Raw genomic sequence first — 25,965 nt, 5'->3', positions numbered from 1 at the left:
TATACAATCTAACAAAGTAACCAGTTAATACAAATGGCAAGTTATTATGGTATTAATTAATAAACTTTCCAGTCAACACTAAAATTTTTCATACAGGAAGCATATGTTTTTAAAGCTTGATTACCAGTCACCAGTAGGGCAAACCCATTAGTAGCATTTGTGCTCTAAACAGAAATAAATATGACCTCTAAAAATAGTGTTAATCTGCATTTTTTGTGCATGGGACTGTGTCAACATCGCGTGGGTGGCTGTGGGTCCAGAGGAAGAGCAGGTCATCTACTAATTGGAAGGTTGGTGGTTTGATCCCTGGTTGCTCCAGTCTATATGCCAAAGTATCCTTGGGCAAGATCCTGATGTGAATGTGTGTGAGTGCTTGGGTGAATGAGAAATTGTTTAAAGCGCTTTGAGTGCTTTATAAGAACCAGACCATTTACTTCAAAAATCAAATCTAGTCCTAACGTCATCTTCATATTATATTCTGTTTAGTGTCTAAATACTCCTGCAGCAGAGCAAACCTGGGGAACTGTGTGTGTGTGTGTGTGTGTGTGTGTGTGGGGGGGGGGGGGGGGGGGGCAGTGAATCCATTTGACTGCATGTTTTTTTTAACCCAATAAGAGCTGTATTCAGAAAAGATTGTAAAAACCCCACTGGATGAAGTTCAACAAAATAACTAGGTGTTGGCAATTCATTCAGATGCGTTTATCCCAGGTGGATTTTTAGTTTTACAGAAAAAGAAAATAGAAATGTAGGTGTATGAAAGCAAAGTATTTGCTTTCCATGTTATTACCTCTGCCAAATTGGTTATGTTTTTAGTAGCGTTTGTGTGTGCACGTGCATCATTCTGTCTGTAAACACAAAATCTTGAAAAATTTTAAATGAATTCTGATAAAAATTTAGAGTAGGGGTGCACAACGGGGATCGTGTTAATAATCCATTGAAATTCAGCTTACATCTACCGAGGTCTTCAAGGTCAACTTAATGATTTATTGGAATTTATTGGATTTAATGGAAATTTGACCAAAAGCCTTCTGACTTAGAAGTTATGATTCTTTCAAGTGCGGTGTGTATTGTCAACATATAGAAAGTACTGCATAAGGATTTAAATATAATGTCACGTTTAAACTCTGATGTCTCCTTCAAGGTCAATAGACTGACTGGAAGGTCAAAGTGATATTAATGCTATATAGAGCTATTTAAAAGTATGTTTCTGAATGCCATTGTTTGCATTGACAGCATATAGGCATTTGGGGAATGATACATGGAGATTCTAAATATCACATTATAGTTTGCATCCAAAAATATGTGACATTTAACCTCTGATCTCACTTTTAGATTTCACATCTGCCTTTCTTTCAAGTTGACCCCAAAATGTCTTTTTTCTTTAAAAAAAAAAGTATTATCAAGAGAAAGAGAATGAACTGCCTAGTTAGAAATATACACAAGTATAATATTATATAATAAGCTCAAGTTATTCATGCCCAGTTATTTACAAATCAATAAATATTACCCATTACCCACCCATTGTATAATGTTTGTGTAATCAGGTTAAACATCTGTCATGCCATCTGATTTTTACTGCACTACAAACTTCAGTACATTTACAAAGAACACAGAAAACAAAATGTATATATACAGAATACAGTACTATTACCTTAAAGGTAAATACTGCCCAGAGAGTGGACTGCCTTGATGGAGGTTTGTGCTCTTGGTGTGCGTCTTGTTTTATATGTTGTTTTTGCACTCAACTGTCACCTATCTAACACTACCCTACTCTGTACAGTTGGTGTTATTTGCGTGGCATGGAGCTAAGGTAATTGGCTAATTAATATTCAGGGAAAAACAACAACAGCACTGATGAAGATTACATTTGTTCAGTAATGGCTACATGGCTACCAGGACCCCTAACTGTCCCTGCACCACGCACTCCTCTTACATAATTCAAAAGCCACAGGCGGTGATTTACTCATCCAAATGAAAGCAGAATGTGTGCAGGGCACAAGGGCACTCATTGGTGGGCCGGGAGGGAGGTGGGGCGTATCCCTGAAAGTGAAAAGACCTTGAAGCCCCTGACAAAGCAGAGTTCAGACCTGAAGCTGTGCATGCAGGGTGAGCAAGCACGGAGCTGTCCACGGTGCTGAACAGCTGCTGCTGCAGGATCATCATCATCATCATCATCATCATCATTACACAGTGTCCTTACCCCAAAGTAAGTTCTAATCTCTTCTAATCGTCCTCCCATTTGTCTTTCATGATAATGGTGACTCTGCTTGCTTCACGTGAACTTTGATCTGTAGAAGTTGCTGAGGTCCTGCATGCCTAACTTTATCTGCACGTTTGCAAGTTGTCAAATACAGTAGGAGGTTTGAATTGGGAGTTCTTGTGTAACTTTATGTCACCCAGTACAATGTGGAGTGTTCAGTCCTCTCTGTACAACTTCAATAATGCTTTAAAATAATTTTAAAGGGGGATTACCTTAATCATTCAAAACATGTCATAAAAAGAAGCATGCAGTGATACAGTTCATGTTGTAATTTATTCCAACTATGATATGAAATTATAATCATTGTATCAGAATAGAATGCCTTTATTTGTCATTATACAGAATGCACAGTGAGATTGGAAGAAAGCTAATTCTTTCATTTATGAGCAATCCTTCAAAATTAAGGCTTTTTAAACCACATCAAGGTTCATCTGATATCCTGGATTTAAAAAAAATCTGTGATGTATTTAAAAGTTACTGCTGAGTAAGAAGTTTTAAAAGAAGATTTTTTTTTAAATTCCTTCATTGAAATTCAATTTTAAAATTCCCCCCATTTTATAATAAAGGATGGGAAAATTGTAAGTTTCTTTTCAATTAATTTCAATAATTTGTGTGTTAACATTGATAAAAATGAACAAAGCAGTAATTACGGAAGGTCAGAGATCACAGATCTGTGCACAGAACAGAGGCCAAATATAAAGATTTTTTAAGGCATTATTCATCTTACTGACACCAAACACTTTGAAAAGGTTTAAAAACAAAGTGCTCATTGGTGGATGGAGATTGTTTTCCTCGTTTTTTTTAAGCCTGACTATCCCACTTTTAGGATTTTCAGACAATATCCGTTTCATTTGGAGAAGTCCTTGACATTTTCAAAGCCGCTGTCATAATCCACAGGTCTAAATGGGAGGTATTACAGGTATTAAAGGCACGAGGAATGCCATATGTCACTCAGTGAGTTGTCAGAATTCACTGACACAGCTGCTTAGTGCTTTCATGAATCTACTCCTTTATAAAAAAAAAAAAAGGTTTTTCTTTCTTTCTTTCTTTCTTTCTTTCTTAAGGGCAATTTCTTCATGTTTCAAAATCAAAGCCTGTCCATATCAGGCTTTGACTATTTTGTGTAAATCACATGATCAGGCAATAAAGTGTGATTTACGTGCTGTTTAGGAACCAAAGCAGGTCTTGCAATGAAGATCAATGAGCCATGAAATTGCTGTAGCTTATTCTTTTATATTCTTTAAAGCATTTGTGTTTGCTTTGCTTCTCAGTGCAAATGAGTTTTCACCTTTGTTCTTGGATCTGTTGTGTTTGTTTGTCATTATGACCTTGGGTAATCTGCAGTGCTACCGAATGACCTAAAAACATAAAACAGGACTTCTCTGGTCACCCTTTGAAACCCCAGACCTGCAGTAGACCCACACATCTGCTTTGTTTGCTTATGAGTGGAAACTAGACAGGTTTCTGATACTCAGTGCTTTGTTTGACTCCTTGACTTAAATAAAGGTGGCGAAAGGATACAAAACTGCAGGGTGATTCCAAAATAATGCAACTTTCGGCTTTTGTTGTGCATAAAGCCAGTGTAGCATTAAGGAAACTAGTAAGGCTGAGCTCCAGAGAGTAGCCAAAATTTTGGTTGTGTTGCGTAACTACTGGTTACAGAATATTTTGTCTGCGCAAATACTCAAAAGGATTTAAGAGGAAACAAATCTTAACTTTTAAATCTAGTCAGTCCCGTTTTGTGTTTACTGGCAGCTGGTAAAAGTCAGTTAAATTCTTAAAAAAATAAAAAAGGAAAAGCAGAAAGACTGCTCTATTATCCGCCTTTTTTTTCTAAGTGACTTTTGTCCACCTGTGTAAAATCTCTGTTCTTCTGACTGTTGAGTCTGTCCTGTCCATTTAGCGTCCTTTCTTCTTCTACACACTGCTAATCTGTACTGTTCAGCCCTGATCCAGCTGCAGGCCATTTGATAATTGATACTGAGGCAGGCACTTTCTTTCATTATGTCCTAAAGTCTCCTATTAAACCCTCACTTGGCCCTTTAGACCTATCACCCGGAGAGCAAGAGAGCTATCAGCGTGTCTTTGTGAGGATCAGCGGGGTGGTAGGGAGGGAGAGGAAGCCTCCTGGAATAGAATCTGCTGACTGGGGAATTCACCTATTGCAGGAAATGTCTCTCCATTAAAAAGGCTGTGGAGGGTGTTTCCATGCAAAAGTGCAGAAGCTCCCTAAGGGGTTTCTCCATATTTATTTCCTTTCCAGCATCAGTGCCTGATTTATTTATCATCTACTGTGCTATTTCTGAATTCAGGAGAGATTATTTTTCTCACAAGCAAGATTAGAAGATTGGACATAAATGTGATACTTTTTTCCCTTTATTATTATTTTTTTATGGCAGGAGCACTCTAAAAATACTCACTTGAGGCTCAGAGGCATAAAAAAATATATATATATTTAACCTATAAAATGATCCAAGTGTTTGAATCCTGAATCGCTGGGCTTTTCTCTGCATTCAGCAAACACATACTGGAAACTCACTGATGCTGCATCTTCTCTTTTTTTCCTCTCAGGCATCCTGATGACTGAATCCCCAAATGAAGAGGCTCCTAGTGACTCGGGATGAAGATGTAGATACAAAAATACAAGCTTTGATCAGTAAGCGGGGCAAAGCATTTAAATGACTTGAACGCAAAAACATTCTCTCAAGCAACACAGCACAGATCCTTTCCAGCAGGCAAGCACTTTGATTGATCCATGGGACCTCTTCAGTTCCTCTGTATGTAGGAGGAACGAGAGCTATAGAGGGACATGCAAACACCAGCCAGTTCAGACTAATTAGACCATACAGAGCATGCCCCAGCTTGCTGCACCATTTACCAGAGGGCTGATTAATTTGCACTGCTAATTTGTGCTCTGTTATTTCTGTTGCCCTGTGGCTTGTGGAAAACACTGCATTTGACCTCAGTCAGCTGATAGCAGCTAGATTTCTCTATATGAACTATTCCTCTATCTTTAGAAACTACAACTATTCACAAAGATGACAACGCAGAGAAATACCTCTCCTCAGTGCTTCTAAGTGCAAAGAAAAAGTCATTTAGTTAAGCAAGCTCAATCTTCAAAACATTCCCTCACTTCCAAGATGAGTGACACAAACTACTGGCTCATGGACTACGATATTTCCTCTCCAGCTCCACCCGGGCTTCCCCGGGGTCCGACGGTGCTGCAGCCCATGCCAGGGCACCCAGAACAGGGATCAGCCCTGTGTTTTGTTGGGCTCCTCGTGCTGCTGCTGCTCTTTCTCGTGGTCCGTTGTGTCCGCATCATTTTAGATCCCTACAGCAGCATGCCATCATCGTCATGGACGGACCATAAGGAAGGTCTCGACAGAGCACAGTTTGATTACGCCATAGTGTAACAGTGAAAGTGGCAAGGGATGAGAAGAATATAACTCTCATTTGGAGGTATGTAAAGGAAGCTCTCAGTCCTTGCTGCATAAGAATAAGAATATAAAAGCACTGAACAGTAACTGTATGAGGGCAAAATGCAGCTTAGCAGAGGGAAGGAGCAGAAACACCAGAAGCTCTGGTTCCATTTCAATTTACAGACATTAATGTATTATCTGAGTGTGTTATGTACAGTGCTTTCAGTGACAGACTCTGCAGGAAGAGAACGATCCGTATCTCAGCATTGCATCATGACTCATGCTTATCATGTCATTTTGTAATTCTATAATGTTTTTACAAATTCCAGAGAGGAGATCTCTGCACGAGATGTCCTGATCACATAAGAGAGAAATCAAATGAGTTTAGGGTAGGCATGGAAATCATTCAGACAGAACTGCACACTCTTCAGAAACAAGGCCGTAGGCTTTCTGTGTTTATTAGTTAAAATGTAGGTTTGATTTTAGCTAACTGAAAAATATGGATAAAGAGGTCCGAGTCTGCTGTAAACTCAGTTCTTACTAAATCTGCTTTTTAAAGTGACTCATGCTGAATATCTCAGATGATCCTCAGGTAAAAGTTATCGAGCAATTAACCAAAAGTTCCTGTAAATTAAAGACTTAATTTAGAGTTCTTTTAGAAATTGAGCTTTAGCTTCTAATCATATCTTTACTGTCTCCCAAATACAATAAATGTCTATAAAAATGGAGTTTATGCGGCACAAGAACTAATACGGAATATTTTCTTTTTTGGTTTTGCTGTTTCACGTCACCCTCTCTTTAAGAGGCTTATGAGGCTCACTGCTCTGACTGAATGTGTGTCATATAATGTTCTGATTATGAAATGCAAGTGCACCAGTGTCCTCCCGCTAATCCTTTTTGCCTTTAGGCCCCGTCCAATGAACCACCAGCCATATCTGTTCAACAGTGCCTGTAGAAATATATGTATTTCATACTAACGACATTTCTGCTCCTTTGGCCACTTATTTTATATCGTTTCTGCCCTTGCTATACTGTAAAGTGAAATGTGGCTCTGAAAGACTCTTTATGAATAACATTTAGTATTGATACTTTACTGATTTATCTGTTTCCATAATGATTAAAAATGACTGATAAAATATCAAAGTGCTGTATGTGATCAAACTTACTGGATGTACACACTTGGTTTTATATATATATATATATATATATATATATATATATATATATATATATATATATATATATTTTCCTAATGTTTTCTTTTTTTTTTTTAATGAAATAAAAGCTTATGTCTTGTCCTGCTTTTAGGAACTCTAATTCATTTACATATCTACAAAATGCACTTAACTACAAACACACAAATCCATGTCAGCTACTAATTCATACACACATAAACCGACCGACCTCATTGCTGTGCTTAAATCAATAGCAGCAAGATTTAGAGGGAGAGAAATCAACCGGATAATCAGTTAAGGGCTGTAAAGAGACACACAGAGTTAATTCACAAGGGTGGGTCCCAATAGCATCAGAAGACCATCCAAATGAAATATATTCCTATACAAAGACCACCCTGATCAATGCACTCTGCTTACCACAATAAGAATGTAAAAAGTACAAAATAAGAGTTCTAGGATATTTGATGTGATTCAGTTAGGGAGGGAGGGAGACTGTATGGTTAAAAAAGAAACAAACAGTATTTCAGTTGTGGTGGTACAGTTTTAAAAAGTATTTCCTGAATACAATGACATGTTTTTCCTCATGCGCCCCCCAAGCTTCCTTCTTCCTGCCAGATTTCCTGCTTCAGTTTCTGACCTCTTCTGGTTACTTTGAGAACAACAATCTGTGTTCAAGCAGCTTTGCAGCTCTGAGAGAACATGAAAAAAAGGTTTTTAGTACAGCTGATTCATTCACTTTAATGAAACAAAAATAAAACACACTTTGAATAAAATGAAAAGTAAAAAAATGTGAACCATCATGAGGATGAGCAGTTGGAGGTGTTTTATTTCTTGTCTTATTTCCATAATGGCGACATATATGCAAATCCTTTATTCCAAAGGTTAAATTATGGAGAAGGCTGTTCTATGTGGAGTTCATTTTGCCTTTCATCATGTTTATAGATAATTGAATGCATTGTATGGACAAAGACCAGCACTGATCTTAGGGTCGGTCCACCTCTGGTCCGCCACTTTTCTCTAGCAAGCATTAGAGGAACTGTTGACAACCAGGGTGCCTAAAGGATTAATCCTAATGAATACTATGATCTCCAAGGTGGCACAGTGGTGTGCTGTTGCATCACAGTGACAAGGTACTCAGTTTGAAACTACAGGAGAGCTGGGGCCTTTGGGTGTGGAGTCCGCATATCCTCGCATGAGCATATGTGCATGACCTCTCCAGGGTCTACCCTGGCTCTTGCCTGATGACAGCTGGGAAAAGCCCCAGCCTCCTGTGACTTGAACCGGATAAGCAGGAGAAAATAAATGGGTGGATACTGTGATCCCTTGAGCTTTTCTCTGTTACCACCATGAGGTCGACACTTTGTAATTTTGAGTTTAATTTCAAAAACTGCTGCTGGGGTGTCATTAAATTTGGTCTGCATGTCTTTTTCAGAGTGATAACTTTTCAGTGTTTACAGTATTTTAATTAGTTTAGTAACTGAGATGTCACTGCATATATGATAGAGTCTGGTGATTTTAGCTTTTAGATCAAAGCACCACAGTGTAAACAATGCACAGTTTGAATCTCCCTGAACTACTCACTGCAATTTATTAGTCAGTGAATTTATGATGCTTATATAGCCACACAGAGAGCCTTCATCACAAAGTTCATGTTCCTTTCCACTGCTGTAAAGAAATAGATTAGTGGGGGAATTGGAAGTTGTTAGAGACTTAGCACAAAGAGTGCAGTCAGACTTCTCTGACCTGACCAAAACAGTGCAGTGCAGTCCAACAGAAGGATGGAAACACAGTGCAACAACCCCCACCTCATTAGTCTGGCATTGAACTCGACAAATTTTGCTTCACTGGGTTCTGGCAATTTACTTCCTTGACAACACAACAAAGGCATTCAGTTCGGCTCACCCTCCCACATACTGTCTGCACAAAAACACATGTGCACATGCACACAAACATGCAAATAAGTCTGGATCAGACGCACAAACAATATTACCCCGGCTCTGGCCCATCTGATAGGACCGAATCTCATTTTCATAGATTTCACAATGGATCTTTTAACGGCTATCCCTCTTACAGCAAACAGAATTAAACCTTCCAGAATATGCAAATATGAAATATACAGGAATACACCTGCAAGCACCCCCCTCCATACACACAAAACAGCGCACTGATTTACATCTGGCATTTGACATGTAAACCTTAAATTTATAATATTTACATTATGGAAACTTGCTTTTATTCCCCTCCCCACCAAAAAAAAAGGAGGGGGGGGGTCAAGTCTGTACAGTGTGACTGTATACAGAGATGTATATTCTATAAGCATGAGTAACTCAAGTATGCTTATGTACACACATGTACATCCGTGAAGAACAGTCCACACCCAGCAAAATGCAAAATGTGCACAAACTCTCCTCTTACCTCTCCTTTTACTGCCTGAACACACAAAGTCTTTTGAACACCTTTTATCCATACATGAGTACAGTAAATAATGCACCTATATTCCTAAGGCATAAGACAGCCTGGGTGATCTGTTTGGCAATAAAGATGAGTCCATTTGCATAACAGTGCTGATGTTATCTGCTAATCTTGGAACATAAGAAGTGTTGTCTGCAGTGCTTGAATGAGGAGGACGGGGAGGATGGCAGTGTGAGGAGGACTGGACCGTGGGTTTGGAAGAAGTGCACCATTTAAAGTTGGTGTGAGCCCTCAGTGGTGGGATTTGTTAAGGGTAAAAGCTCAACGGTTTTAACTGCCAGGGCATCCTGAGACGTGTGCTTACCTCCAAACTCGCTGCTATTGGGTTTCTTGAGCTGCTTGCCCAGAGAAAGCTAGTGACCCAGGAGAAGTGTGTGATGAGGATAATCTCTAAAAAGTATAGGGAAATATCATGAGATTCACAATATTCAGTCAAGCGGAACAATTGTTACCAAAAAAAGAAAAAAAGAAGTGTAATGAGACATAATAGATTAGACCTTTTCTGCCATGGTTGCCCCAGTTTATGATACTCATGATATGTCTTTAGTGGAATATCATGACAACTACAAGGCTTGATGATATGTTAAAGAATATACCTGCTTTGACAGCTATTAAGCCCCTCTGCTTAACTTGTAGTATGCATTAAACTATATCCTGCACACCCACTAATGTAACCCCCCCCGAAATGGAGACGCCTCTGGTGCGTCAGGCCCCACTGCCATCAATCAGTCACACAGACAGCACACACCGGAAGTCTTCACAATAAAGGTGCACCGCGACGTTTTTGAAACTATAATGGCCTCATTATATTTGGCTGTAAAACACACCAGGCGCTAAAAAAAAAGAAAAAAATTTATATACTTCAATTAAATAAAACTGATAGTTTTATATATATTATATATATTTTTCTCGGGGAAAACAAAACCAAAGTAAAATGCTAGAAACCACAGCGGTCTTTTTCGAAGGGCTTTTATTTTCGAAAGTTGACTCACAGCTTCCGTTTCTTTGTAAAAAAAAAAAAAAAAAATGTCGTTAACTTGACAGCTGTTAGAGCGCGATGACGACCGAGCGGCTCGTTTCTGCTGTCGCCTTCAGTATACAGCGGCACCGCGGCGCATCCTCAGCCACGCAGGGCTCAAACACAATCACGGTTAAGTTGGATTTTATTGAGATTTCTGCCACATTACTCGGTTCGTAAGTCACACGGCGGTGCTGACTGGTAGGTGTTCTGCTGTGGATCCGTTTCTCTCACTGCACCTTGGTGCGTTTATCCGTGGAAATAGCGATTGAAGTGCAGTAGGCTATTTCTCTGCACTTTGCTTAGACGTCTGGTTTATAAAGCCAGTCAAGACGGTCATTATTCACTTGCGCTTTATTGCTTGATAGTATAATTTATTCTTCTTTTGTAGGACAATCATTTTCTCATTGTGGGTCATTTTGTATCTAGGAATTTATATATATATATATATATATATAGATATATGGTATATATTATCTATATTATATAAGATACAATATATATCTATGAGAGAGAGAGGAGAGAGAGAGAGAGAGAGAGAGAGAGAGATGAGAGAGAGAGACAGACACACAGAGAGACAGAGAGATAGACAAGATATATATACACATAATAGAGAGATACATAGATATATACAATATATATATATATATATAGATATATATATATATATATATATAATAGATATATATATATATATATATATATATATATATATATACTATATTATATATAATATACATATAGATATATAATTATATATATAATATATATGGGCTGCTGGAACAAGGATGTGGCATAAATGCATAAATGGACACCAGATGAGAATTGGGAACTGTTGAAATGCTACTACAGATGTAATGCCAGTGAAAGGGGTTACATGAATTAGATGTGGGCCCTATGGATTCTTCCACACCCATCATCCAGCTTAACATTGAAACAACTCGTAGCTCAGTGTTCTAACATCCGCAAGAAGCAACTGCTGTCACCACTAGAGATTGATGAGGTACCACACAAATGCTACAGCAAGGGGGAGCCAGGACGTCAGAAGCCAGAATCAACCCCCCAAGAACAACTAGTACAGGTGACCTGAAAGAGAAGTTCATGGCTAAGCTGGAAACCTGGACCCTCTGTGGCAGATTACCAAGACTACGTGAAGTACCCTCTGAAAGTCTACTAGACGATGTGACTGCAGCACTGAGGGCAATCCCTACTGTGATCATCACTGAAACCAACCAATTGATCTATACCACACCAAGGGATCCTTGAGATGCTTGTCTGTAAGATGAAGGACAGCAAGGACCACAAGGAGCAGTGCCCTCAATGAAGAAGAAGACTAGATGCTAAGATCAAGGCAGCATGGAGGGAAGTTAGCCAGCTATCAGAGCTGCAGAAAGGTGTGATGAAGAGAAAGGTTCCTAAGAAGTACAGCACTGCCAAGCAAAGAGTCACAGCCTTGGCTAACCACTTGAAGAGGAAGACCAGAGAGATAGAAGCCAGGAGAATAAACCAGATGTTCTCCGCTGAACTATCCAACGTGTACTCTCAGTGTCAGGGGAACAATACGAGAACAGCACCCGAACTAAGGCTGGAGATGGAGAAATACTGGAAGAACAGATGGGAGAAGGATGCAACACACAACACCAATGTGTGTGGCTAGTGGATCTAAGAGCAGACCACAGCACCCTCCCTGAACAGGCTCCAGTAACCAGCACATTCAATCAGACATTCAAGTAAGAGTCTCGCATATGAAGAATTGGACAGTACCAGGCCCTGACATGATTCACATCTACTGACTAAAGAAGCTAACTGCACTCCATGAGCACCTGGCAGCACAAATGAACCAGTTGCTAATGGATAGGATGCACCCAGAATGACTGACCGAAGGGCGGACAGTCCTGATCCCCAAGGATCCCCAGAAGGGACCGGTCCCATCCAACTACCAGCTAATAACCCACCTCAGCACAACATAGATGCTCCTGTCAGATATCATAGCAGTTAAGATGAACAGGCACATGCACAATACATGATAATGAATTGGAAGAGATACAGTATACAGTACTCTGAAGAGATACACACATGGATCCTGGAATGCCTAGACCAATACAAGATCAACAGGACCCTAAGAGCCTTCATCAGGAACTCAACACTATAAAGGCCAACTTCAAGCCAATTTGACAAGTCACCATTAAGTGAGGGATTTACCAAGAACATGCTCTGTCCCCACTACTGTTCTGCGTAGTCCTGAACCCCCTCAGCCAGATCATTCACAAGACTGGATACAGATGCTGATGACACAATGAAGCAAACATCAGCCACCCCGTCTACATGGATGACATCAGGTCGTATGCCAGGAGTAAACAAGACATCGATTCACTGATCCACACCACTAGGATCTACACCAATGACATCAGAATGTCATTCGGACTGGAGAGGTGTAGTCGGATGGTAACAAAGAGAGGGAAAGTAGTCAGAACTGAGGGGAATGCACTACCAGAAGGAAACATTGCAAATGTTGAAGACAGCTACAAATACCTTGGAATCCCACAGGCAAATGGGAACCATAAAGAGGTCGCTAGGAATGCTGCAAATGCCAAGCTGAGACCTAGTGAGTGTCAGAACCACTATCCTGGATTGAAACAACAAAGGTCCATGAATAAATCAGAAAGATGGCCACAACTGATCATGTTCTTAGTGAATACCTCAGGTAGCAGAAAGCCAAGAAAAAGAGGAGAAAGAACAGGAACCATCATGGAAGGACTTCTGCATACCTCTGCATGTACCACTGGCAGATAGAAGAAGTGGCTGATATCGAAAAATCCTACTAATGGCTGGACAAAGCTGGACTGAATGACAACACAGAGGCACTAATCATGGCAGCACAGGAACAAGCTCTAAACACAACATCAATAGAGGCTGGGGTCTACCACACCAGGCAAGACCCCAGGTGTAGGCTGTGCAGAGATGCCCCTGAGACAATCCAGGATATAACAGCACGATGCAAGATGCTAGCAGGCAGGGCATACATGGAACACCTTAACCAAGTGCCTGGCATAGTATACAGGAACATCTGGGCCGAGTATGACATGGAAGTCCCGAGGTCAAAATGCGATAGGCCCACAAAGGTGGTTGGGAATGACTGAGCTAAGATCCTGTGGAACTGTAGTTGAGGTAGTGAGGTAAATATTACACTCTCTCCCCCCAAAAGCAATCCAAGGATGTTTATAACATACCAACATAGTGATCCTCCTGCTGTCTGCTCGCTCTCATGTGACACTAACTAGCACAAGGTCTCTTTTACCTGGATGACATCATCTATGTTGGAGCTCAGGTTTGAGCTCCAACATAGATGGAAAGCTCGAACTATGTGGAAAGCTCTAGTTTAAGCATCCTGTCCACCATGTTTCACTTTTTTCTTCTTCATCTGTGCCTCAGAAAAATGGAGCTGCTGCCTGATCTTTGGAAGGAGGACTTCTGGCTTCCTCCTGGTGTGACCTGGAGAGACATGGAGCAGCTGGCGGATTCTGATCGTCCCAGACCCCAGGACCTTCTCATAGCTCTGCCCCTCGCCCTAGGCTTTGTAGCCCTCCGCTACGTGTTTGAAAGGTACCACACAAGCCCTCTTTGTTCTGATAAGGTCGAGTGAGTGTTTGAGATAGTGAAGGGTCTGCAGCAGAGCGTGTAGCTTTGACAAATACTTTATTCCACCTAAGCAGAAATAGGAGACTACTTACATGTCTCTTTTCAAAAAACACAGTCATCTGCGGTTGTTATCACCAGTGAAGAAAAAAAGAGTCACACAGCATTTACTGACTATGGCCAAGCATCCAGTGTCATAAAGAGGGCTGTAAGAGGATCCGAGCTGTGGGACAGGTGAACAGGTGTTTTGGGAGAGCAGAGCTGGCATTGTTAGCATTGGGAGAGAGAAAAAAAGGACTTAAAAGAGAGGAATACAAACAGAAAGGAATCAAGGGAGAATTTTAGAGATGTTCAAACCCAAATGATGGTAATTAAACATAATAGCTTTAAGCAAGCAAGCAAAACACACATCAGGAGACTCAAATTGGTTGTTAATCATACTGAAAATGTTGTATCTCATAATGAAATGAACTAATAAAAGCAGCCTTGTTTGCAGGTTTGTGACAATGCTTTAGTCTAATGGAGTTTTTTTTTTTTTTAACTGTTTTGAGTGGTAATACAATACATCCAATGCAATCACATGCCGGCTGCCCAGCATTCTATTTACAGCTAAATAGCCCTGAGTATCCCTCCTCATCTGAGCTGCCTTTTGTTCTCTCTGCCCCCAGGTTTTTTGCTCCACCCATGGCCAGATGTCTTGGGGTGAAGAATAGATTGAAAGTGACTGCTACCCCCTCTCCAAGCTGGAGTCGTTTACACCCAGAGGAGCAGGCAGCCGACACAGGTGAGTCAGAGCAGGCCTCTGCACACATGCTGTTTAATCTGAGGGATTTTTTTTTTTTTTTCAGTCAGTGATAGAGTTCCAGGTCCCTTTTGCCAAATTTGATTTAAAAAGATTAAAACAACTCCTTGTCACTTTCAGATATCTTCAGGAGTTTAGCCAAAGAGATGTTTCCCCTCTAAACCTCTCAAGTGTTTTCTTTTGAAATTTAAATTTGTGTATAAGGGCATTTTGTTTTTCCTCTCCCCTACAACACCTCACAACCCCTCAGGTTTATCTTGTGACCCTGTGAAGGAGGCCTGGCGACTCTGTTGGAAGCTACATGACTAAAAAGTATATTAAGCAGTTAAAACTAGCTCCTCAGCTACCAGCTACTCTATAAATCACCAATAAAGGGCATATTATTTACCTTATTTGCTCTTTATTCTCTGGGCACACTGAAAAAAAGAAGTTTATGGGTTTCAAGCTTCTTAAAGGTCCATTCATATCTTTTCCTTCCAACACTTAGTTGCTGCCGGGATCAGAGGAGAAAACACAAGTAGTGGGATAGTTCCTGGAAAACCAGGCCTGGGGTGGAAACTCACCTCACATGTACAGGAGTCATGCACCCTCTTTGTTCTCATCAGCTTTTGTATAAAGTAGAAATGAGTCCAGCAGATTACTCACATTTTCTTTCCCTCTAAATACTGAAAAAATATTTTAAGAGTGTTTTAGTGCATTCAACTCAGCATATCTGATTTTTTAAGCCTGCAGGAGATCGCTAATTGGTTTTAAAAACATAACACACCAGCAGGTACAAAGATGATCTCACTTATTCGGCTCGCTGTGATATTTTTGGTGCATTGTGGTGCTGGCTACAGCTAAATGACTACAGACCTGTGGCCCTACATTGCACAAAGCCTACTGAGACTTCAGGTCAAAGGCAAACTTGATCCCCAGTAGTTTGCATACAAACCACATATTGGGTTAAATGATGCTGCCCTCTACATGCTTTACCAACCAATTAATCTCAAAGACAAGCTCACAGAGATATGTTTCTTTGTTTCCTGGATCAGGGACTACTTGACAGAAAGGCCACAGTTTGTCAGGTTGGGGAACTGTGTTTCTGGGACAGTAACGAGAAGCATGGGGGCTCCACAGGGGACTGTCCTGGCTCCATTCCGTTTCTCATTGTATACAGCAGACTTCAAATACAATTCTGAGCCCTGCCACATCTAGAAATACTCAGATGACACTGCCATTGTGGTGTGTATCAGGAATGGACAGGAATCTGAATATTGGGATCTTGTTAAAGCCTTCAGCGGTTGGAGTCACAAAAACCACCTCATATTGAACACCTCTAAGATGAAGGAAATGATAATAGATTTCTGAAGCACACTAAAGATGTTAGAAGCCATCCTGAACAACTCTGATCACCCACTTTATAACATCTTTATGGAACAAAGAAACAACAGTACTGGAAGTTTCCTCTCAGAAAACCATTCATACCCACAGTCATCAGGCTTTTCAATTCTCATGCAAATAGCGGATGAGCCATGTCAGATATATGAATTTCCCTCTGGGATCAATTAAGTTATTCTTATTCTTATTTGTGTCTGTTTTTGGTTGATTTAAGCTTAATAAAGGAAAAGTTTCCACAGCCCTCATTTGTTTCTTCTTCCTCTCATGTCCTCCTTCATGTGCACCATTTTTTTTTCCACATTGTGCTCAATGTCATCCAGCATCGCTCGCTCCAGCTCATCTGTTTCTGTGTTGTTTTTGTTTCAGAGTGACATTGTTAACTTGATGCTCCTGTGCGGCAAAACGCAGAGACAAATCGAGACGTGGTTCAGGCGTCGCAGGAACCAAGACAGGCCGTGTCAAACCAAGAAGTTTGGTGAAGCTGCGTAAGTGTTTTCCCTCCACACTTCTGTCCAGTTACAGACGAGTTCCTTCAAGAGTAGACCCTCCACCACCCACTGCAAAGCCCACTCCTGGGAAAGCTCTCAAGCACTCTACTAATTATGCATGAGTTACTTCTCTAAACAGAGACAGTTTTTCCGCTGTTGGCTTTTGTTTGGTCAGAATTTCTTACCTCAGTTGGTATCTTGCAGTTGGAGGTTCTTCTTCTACCTCACAGCTTTCCTGGCTGGATTGTCCTGCCTAATTGATGTGAGTGTTAAAAACATTTTACAGCAATGACACTGTATCCATACTATTGATGCTAAAACTATCATTTGTAAATAAGTCAAAACAAATGAACATAATCTGAAAATTGGTGTTATTTCAGTCCTTTCATGCATTTCCACCTGCTCGGGCTTCTTCTATACTTTTTCTTGTCCTCGTCTCTACAGAGATCCTGGTTCTGGGACCACAGGGATTGTTGGAGGCAGTATCCAGTTCAGGTGAAGACATTATTTACATCACATGACTATTTTAGTAAAACATTAAATTAGCTGCTGCATTAAATTAGTCTCCAGTGAGATGTTCTTTATAATCAGAAAAGATAAAGTAAGACATGAATTGAAAAGCCTCATTCTTTACTTGGAAACTGTAACCTGTGTGCATATAAATAATCCAATTAAACTTGTTTTACTGAGGAGATGTAAAACAAGCACAATATAGTAACTCTATACTTTCCCACTCACACTGCAGAGCTAAAGTCAGTAAATTTATTTATATTTCAAGATCCAAATCACAAGGTTTGTCACGTCAAATAAAGAAAAACAAAAAAATATAAAACCAGGAGTAAAATGACACAAGTCAAGGATTGGAGGCCCTGATGAGGAATGGCTTATTATAAAGAAATTAATCATATTTATGCAGTTTCTTATTTGTCTTGATGATTAACTTTGGCCATGAAGATGCATTAGTTTGATAGTTAACTCACCCTGGTTCTATATTTAGAAAATTGAACAATATCGTGTATTTAGTAATAATAATAATATATCTTTAATGTTATTGTAAATGTGCAGTGAAATTGGATGTAGTCCTATCCACCATTACCCCACCCTGATATGTTACGGTGGTGGGACTCAAAACAAAATCCGTTGCTTAGACTTGAGGAGGCAAAAAGCCTTCATGAAGGGCAGGAGTTACTGTGTGCACAGTTATGTGCCGTGTACAAGTTCACTACAATATCTTTATGGGGTTAATTTCCTATATTGTGTTGCAGATGCTGTAGTCGCCGTTTGATGCGACCAGAAATCCAGCATCAAAAGAAAAACACCTAATTAGTTTACATGTTTAAATGCTGGAATCAGTGATTTTGTTTTTGTTGCCATTTTTGATTTTAGGGATTGTACCTGCAGTCTATCAACTGTCAAAATAGTTTCTAATTATATTTAAGTGCTTACTATTTGAGTGCTCTGACTGAGTAGAAAAGCGCTATATAAGAGCCAGTCCATTTACCATTACTATTTTTAAGTCAGTAGTAAATGTCCAAGTTTGTTTTTTTAAATCACTTTTAAGAATTTTGCTTCCTCCTCAGCCCATGGAGAGAGCTCATTACTGGTACTACATGCTGGAGTTGGGATTTTATGGCTCTCTGCTCCTTCGGATCTCTGTGGACATCAAGAGGAAGGTAAGGATGTGGAGCCCCAACAGCACATTGTAAAATGTTTATTTAAACGGAAGTGCTTGTGCAATGAACGCCCCGTTATGTTACGCAAGCATTGCATTGTTAGCAGCTGATTCACTGTGTGCACTGTCCTTTTAAACACACCAGAGTTTATATACAGATTGCTGCTGACTGAGTTGCACATGTCACACAATCGACCACAGAGTGCGTTGCCAGGTTTCCTCCTGTCTCAGTTGCCCTTTAGAGAAGTTAGCTATTAGGATGAGATTGGCTTCACTGTGGTCATATTTCATGCTTCACTCACTTCACTTCTGCTTTAATGAATAAAATTACCCTGCATGTGGTTAATGAGTGACTGAAGAAACGGGAATCTTATTTCTTCTGTTATCATCTGAAGGTTCTTTTGTTTTACTGTGGAGATGCTCACTAAATGTTTGCCTTGCCAGGATTTTAAGGAGCAGGTGATTCACCATTTGGCTACCATCTTCCTGCTTAGTTTCTCCTATTGTGCCAACTACGTTCGCATCGGCACCTTGGTCATGCTGCTCCACGACTCCTCTGACATCCTGCTAGAGGTAACGTGCTTTCGTTTATACTACAGAAATTAAATAAAGGTCATTTACAGTGCAGAAATTAGATAAAGGGTCTTTTTTTTCATATGTGCAGCCAAAAACTCTTTAAGAGTCTTTAAAAATATAATATTCACACTGGCCAGTTTTCTACATTAATGCAGGAAAGTGAAATAAATAAGAAAAACTGCCTCCATAAACTACAATCAGTAGTTCACACTGCAGTTTAGGCTATTCTTAAAATATGCATCTAAGGTCTCTGCAGTAGCCTGCAGGAAACTAAACTTCCTTGAGCAGAAGGATCCTGTGACTGTGTCCTGATAGCTAACAGTGGTGGCCTTTGTTAACCTGTGCAAAAGACATGATTGTGCATGGGAAACACAAGAAGGTACTTCCAAACCTGGGCTGCTTGGTGCTTTATTTTTGCACTGAGTTTGAGAAAACAGCAGGCAAAAACAACTATAAACGCACACAAATAATGCCGATAACACGTCCCGACACAGTACATAGTGTTCTGCTCTCTGTATGGAAACCTTCTCAGGAAACTCTCTCCTGAAAACATTTCCCTATTATTCTAATATTCAAATCCTCTGCTTTGGCTCATTAAAGCTTTTTGCAAAATGCTTTGACTAAAAATTCAATTATCGTGGTGAGTTTGTTCCACATAGAGCTATTGTTAGGTTATTGTTTATGTGACTTTATTACGTGGTTATTATTTGTGCAGTCTGCAAAGATGTTCAACTACGGCGCTGGCTGGAGGAAAACATGTGACACACTGTTTGTTGTGTTTGCTGTGGTCTTCCTTGTGACTCGGTTGGTGATTTTTCCCAGCAAGTAAGCGATAATTCCACCTTTTTTGTTAGTAAATTCATAAAGTTCAGATGAATTGTAACTCTCTTGTCAGAAACTTGACTCCAACTGTTTGAATACTTACAGAATCATTCATACCACTCTGGTACTATCCATGGAGGTGTTTGAGCCCTTTGCTGGCTACTACTTTTTTAACATCCTGCTAATGGTGCTGCAAGCCCTTCACATCTTCTGGGCTGGCTTAATCTTGCGCATGGTCTGTAAGTTCCTGAAAGGCAAGGTGAGAACCAGCAGCATAGTAAGGGCTGCATTTATATTTATATTAATATTTAAATGTTTAAAATGCTTTTTTTCTTTTCTTTTCTTTTCTTATTTTGCATTTCAAATTGACATTAAACTTGATGCTACTGTGCAGTGCAGCCCAGTTAAATGTATGCATATACAGTATGAATAAATGCAAACAAGCAAGCAGAACAAATAAAAAGCACCCAGTGAACATCACATCAAGAAAACTGAACCACAATCAGCTTTATGGTCTGATCCACAGCCCTGTGGTTATGAGAAAATAAATCGGTGTCATTTGCTAATTCGTACTGGACCATTTTCACAGCTTTGTAATTTGAAACCTTCTGCTTCTGCCCTCAGCTGGAAAAAGATGAACGCAGTGATGAAGAAAGTGAGATTGAAGAAGAAGAGGAGGATAAAGGAGGAGAGGAAAACAAGGACCAAGGGGGTGACTGTTACTGGGAGAAAAGCAAAGACTCTCTTAACTCCAGACTATCAATGCTGACCAACAGTTGTGTCCTTAATAACCTGACCAACCACAGGTCGTCTGTAGTCGACAGAATGCGTAAAGCTCAGTAAAAGCTTCCGCCGCTTGTTTGATTTACAAATGTGAACTGGGTGTGCTCTATCAGAGCTGTGTCTGTGTGTTGGATGATGCTACCGTGCTTCACTTTTAATTGTGAGATGAACAAAACCAGCAAACAATCTCTGTAAAGCAGCTGTCACAGCAGAGGACGGCTTCACTCCATCGACGTCTGGGTTATGGGCCCAGCACACGCTTTCGCTGCACCACTCTGCTACACACAGGAAGCACAATCCTGAGTTTCAGTCACTGCTCAGCCTCAGTAACACTGTACAATGATCGTTCATAGCTCATTTCTCTTTGAAGAGGGATGGCAGCCTTTATGTGAAGTAAAATCTTGGAACTGTTTTGTGCTTGCTAATGTCCACTGTAGCCTTCACTGCACATGGTTTTATTCATAATATTATAGTAATATTTGGAAATATAAGATCACTAACAGGGAGATTAAAATAAATGAGTAGGTTAACGTATGTTCAAATATAGATAGAAGTGCTCTTTAAAAACTGTAAAATACTGTTACATATGTTCAGCTGACATTTAAAGGCTTTAAATAAAATGATGGTTTAGTCTTTCTACGTTTGTTTCTTTTGTGATGTTCAAGACTAAATATTTCAATATGTGATTCTGTAGAATTAAAGTACTGTGGAAAAGTCTTGAGCCATCCCTCATTTCTTTATATATTGCTGGGAAAATGGGAAGTTGGAGCAGAGATTTATTGAAATATGTACAAGCATACATGGAAATACAGCATTTTGTTGCTAAGTTGTCTGTCTGCTCAATTGAAGCAGAATATAAAGAAAAGAAAGGTGGCTATCGACAGCATTATACTCTGTTAGCAGTACTGAAGTCATGCTGTGTAACCATCACTGCTGTTGTCCATCGCCATCTGCTGGCATGTTCCAGGACAACACTGAAGCATGTGGAAAGAGTCAATTTGCAAAATGGCCAATAAATCATTTTGCAAGACCTCTTTCTTATGAAGTAGTTTTCATGCACACTTAGTTACAAATTTTGCAGAAGAAGAAAAGATAAAAAGCATTATGGTCTTTATTTTAAATCAGTTCTGTTGTAAAAGCCTTGTTCCAAAATGTCTGTAGCTCCTGATTTGTGGGGGGATGTAGTCAATCAATACATCCATCCATCTGTTCACAAGAAAGGGTTTAATTTCTCTCCTTTATTGTATGTCATGTGGGTGAAAGTGTCAGTAATCGCTCATATTTTATTAACAGTGTTTAAACAGATGACTTCATTTCTATTAAAGTAAACTTGAACGGATAGTTATATTTTCAATTTCTGCCAAAAGCAGGACTTGAACCAGTGACTTGGAAATGACTCTTCTCTAAATTATGTACAGAATAAAAAGTTGAAGGCATTTCTAAAAAACAACACTTGGAATGTTGGTTATGAAGATCAAATCATAAAACATAATTTCCTTCCCTTTTCTCGCTCCTTTTCACCTGTTTCACTTGCTTTTCTTCTTCCTCCCCTGTCAGGATACCAGTTGCCATTTTTGGTGCAGTTAGTGCATTTGGCTGTTAACCATGAGGTTGGTGGTTAAAGCCCACCCAGGGACAACCAACATTTATGATTTTTTTTTTTAAATAATCATTATTTGATCATTATGTATTTTGTAATTCTGAATGGAGCTGTATTTCTGTTAATCGATTTACTGTCAAACATCATAGCGCATGCCAATTAATGAACAACATGTTAGAACCTGTGAGTCTCATACCAACCTTAGATACTCTACCTGCGCAGAGGTGTCAGCACAGCAGATAAAAAAACAAAACAAAAAAACCTCCAGGGGATTATCTCGTTCTCCCTCTTAAGCTCGGTGCTGTGCTCATCGACTTCCTGTTTTCCTGAGCTGCTGGTGAATGGTAAGCATACGAGCTTTCTTCTCCTCAACTTCTGAAACTGTTATTTTTGTTGGGAAACTGCACGAGGCTTGCAGTGTTAAAACATCATTACACTGGATTTATATCATTTGTATGTTTGCTTTGTTAATAAGTGTTATGATATAATTTTTTTTTTAAGTGAAAATGTTCCAAATACATTTGTGTACTCATGAATAGAAGGATGTACTTGTTAGTGCAGGAACAGGCCAAACAGCATGTTTAAGAGTGCCACCTCAGCTGGCTTCAAACAGGAATTCTGTGTGTTTGCTGGCCCATAGATTTCACACATTTTATATCTTCTTTTTAGTAACCAAAGATGCAGATTTTTGTGAAAACACTCACCGGTAAAACCATTACCCTTGAGGTGGAGCCCAGTGACACTATCGAGAATGTCAAAGCCAAAATCCAAGACAAAGAAGGTAGGCTACCCTGTGCTGTAGTATGCTTTTTAACTGAAGCACCAAGAAACCTGTTCCTTTGCATGTCGTATGGCCATTTCATAATGGAGACTTAAATTTAAAGATAATATCAAGGCTCTGTGGCTTTGGAATGACCTGCCTGATAACACTCCCAAAATTTGTTACTTCCTTCAAATCACATAGAAAACACATTTTTATTGTAGACCTACTTTTTTCTCGTATCTTTGTAGTCATGTTTATTTAAATTCAGCATCCTGCTTTTGTTTGTCTTTCAAAGCACTTTGTAAACTTTTTTTTTTTTTAATTTTATTTAGTTTTTATGTAGATAAAACATTTTTTCCCCAGCACCTTGTTGACTCTATGCCACAAAAAAATTAAGTCTGTTCTGAAGGCAAAAGGGTCCAACCCAGTTCTGAAGATCTCCCAGGTCTCCCGCCTGGAGAACTGGTGCCAGGAGAAACCACCTCCTGCTCAACGTCAGCAAAACAAAGGAACTGATCGTGGACTTCAGCAGGAAGCAGCAGAGGGACTACCATCCACTTGTCATCAGTGGTGCTGAGGTGGAAAGAGTGGACACCTTCAAATACCTGGGAGTGACCATCTCACAGGACCTGTCCTGGACTCATCACATAAACATCACTGTGAAGAAGGCCAGACAGCGTCTCTACCTCCTCAGGCGGCTGAGAGACTTCAAGCTCCCACTCAAGGTGCTCAGGAACTTTTACACCTGCACCATTGAGAGCATCATGCGTGGGAGCATCACCCCCTGGATGGGAAACTGCACCAAGCAGGACTTCATGGCCCTAAAAAGGTGGTTCGTTCAGCTGAACGGACCATCAGAACCACCCTCCCCAACCTGCAGGACATTTACACCAAGCAGTGCAGGCTGAGGGCCATGAAGATCCTAAAACAGCCCAGCCACCCCGGACACTCTCTCTTCTCCCTGCTCCATCAGGCCGGCGTTACCGCTGCCTGACGACTAAGACTGAAAGGTTGAAGAAGAGTTTTTACCCACAAGCCATCCGTCTGCTCAACTCTGAGCCCTAACTGGACCATTATTGCACAGTGTAAATATTATAATTTAAAAGTGTGTATAGTGTATAGTATATAGAGTATAGTGTATAGTGTGAATTACTTTTTTTTATTTTTATTCTTCTTATTTATATGTGTGTGTATATATGGTTGCAGGTACAAAATACATTTCACTGTGCATTGTACTGTGTATAACTGTGCATGTGACAAATAAACACTATCTTATCTTATCTTATCTTATCTTATCTTATCTAAGAGCTGTTACTAATAAAGCTTGGTGTATGTATTAGTAGTACACAAACTGGGATTCAAGTGATGAAATAAAGTTTATGTTATACTTAATACTATAGACAGCAGCCCAAAGTAGCTGTTAACATTAGGTTACTTTCTACATCTGATGTGAGTCATTTTTCCCTCTAAAGGTATCCCTCCTGATCAGCAGCGTCTGATCTTTGCTGGGAAACAGCTTGAGGATGGACGCACCCTGGCAGACTATAACATCCAGAAAGGTAGATTCCACCAGCATGAAAGCAAAGTAGTATTATATGTGTTGATGGTTATTTACCTATTTCCTTTTCTCTCCCAGAGTCCACCCTCCACCTTGTCCTGCGCCTGAGAGGGGGCATCATTGAGCCGTCGCTGAAGCAGCTGGCTCAGAAGTACAACTGTGATAAGATGATCTGCCGCAAGTCTGTATACAAACCCAGCACACTGTTGTAGTAGTGAGATTGAACCCATTTTCAGATATGTGAGAGGATAAAAGACATAAAAGTATTCAAAATGTTTTGAGCAGATTGCTTAAAACTGATTTGGCTTGAATTCATCTATTTCCAGGTTGTGCGGAGAAGGTCCGAAGAAGTAAAAAATCTATGAGAAAGCTTAATGTCTCAAATTAAAGTTGTTCCTTACAGCCTGAGTTTTAATCTCTGCAAAATGACCTGCTGTAAGGAAGTGGTGTGCAGATTATAGATACACACAAGTGGTCACACTGTAAAGAATGAGATGAATTAAATATATAAAGAGACCTACCATTAGTATTAAATAATAATAAAAAAATACATTTTTAGCAATGGTAGATTATTACTGAGTGGTTGGTTAGATCCTTTGGAGAACATTCATTGTAATTCAGTGGTGGCGTTTTATCTTGACTGGCAGAGTATAACAAGCTTCGATGTTTCCAGCTTGAATGTTAGCAGTGAGTCATTAAAGCCTCAGTAAAGCAGTGACCTGCAGCTTCCAGAAACGGTGAATGTCATTTTTGATCTAAACATTTGTACCATCCATCTTAGGTGCTATGCTCGTCTGCATCCACGCGCCGTCAACTGCCGCAAAAAAAAGTGTGGACACACCAGCAACGTCAGACCCAAGAAGAAGCTGAAGTAAACAGCTGGATTCAGTAACCAATGTTCTCAATAAAGCCTTTTGAGAAGAAATACTGAGAGTAGTTCATTTTCTCACTTGTGGTATTCACACTCTTTTGAGCATTTGACTCTTGAGCATGTGACTGCATCAGCTCAGGTTTAGACCAGTGGATGAGCTCTGTGGACGTATACTGTAAACTGTTGGGTGTGTCTAAGCAGAGTATGCTGAAAGCTGTTAGGGCGGTCAGAAGTCAGACTCGTCCTTGGACACCTGCATGCTTTAATGTGTTTGATGTGTATAAAATATCGCCGTCTGATGAAGGCTGTATTGATCCAGCTGTCTACTAAAAACCTGAGCTATTTAAAAATTCACCACTGGATGTTCCTGCAGTGAATGAAAGGCACATTCAATGCTTAGCCATCCGTAGCTAAGCAAAAGTTGTCAACAGCTCTTATTTTGAAACATGTCAATGGTCAAAACTGAGCCCAGCCATTCATGAAGAAGTGACTATAATAAATATAGTGCCGTATTTTGATTTTTTCCAACGTTCAACTTAATCAGGGTGTGAATACAGGCTGAATCAGGGTTATAAAGCAGGCCAGTATGTTTTTCATAAGCACATCAGAATTTACCTCAAGCCTGTGGATGGAACCAACAACAGAACAACCCCTTGTCTCTTAATTA

The 25,965-nt window shown here is 39.9% G+C and overlaps 1 protein-coding gene and 1 pseudogene across 1 annotated transcript; both read left to right on the top strand.

The window, feature by feature from the left end:
- Window positions 1-10,362: 10,362 nt before the first annotated feature.
- Window positions 10,363-21,226, top strand: LOC115795980 (ceramide synthase 2-like; annotated as a pseudogene).
- A 1,182-nt stretch (window positions 21,227-22,408) lies between these two features.
- LOC115795981 (ubiquitin-60S ribosomal protein L40-like) lies at window positions 22,409-25,348 on the top strand. The gene is made up of 5 exons (XM_030752147.1): window positions 22,409-22,450; window positions 22,776-22,887; window positions 24,342-24,428; window positions 24,506-24,608; window positions 25,209-25,348. Exons 2-5 carry the CDS (start codon window positions 22,785-22,787, stop codon window positions 25,300-25,302), a joined length of 387 nt encoding a protein of 128 aa, XP_030608007.1. The 5' UTR covers window positions 22,409-22,450; window positions 22,776-22,784; the 3' UTR covers window positions 25,303-25,348.
- The last annotated feature ends 617 nt before the right edge of the window (window positions 25,349-25,965 follow it).

The sequence above is a fragment of the Archocentrus centrarchus genome, chromosome 17, assembly GCF_007364275.1.
Source record: "Archocentrus centrarchus isolate MPI-CPG fArcCen1 chromosome 17, fArcCen1, whole genome shotgun sequence".
Lineage (NCBI taxonomy): Eukaryota > Metazoa > Chordata > Actinopteri > Cichliformes > Cichlidae > Archocentrus > Archocentrus centrarchus.
The sequence above is the reverse complement of the archived record's forward strand: the minus strand, read 5'-3'. Positions and strand labels throughout refer to the sequence as shown.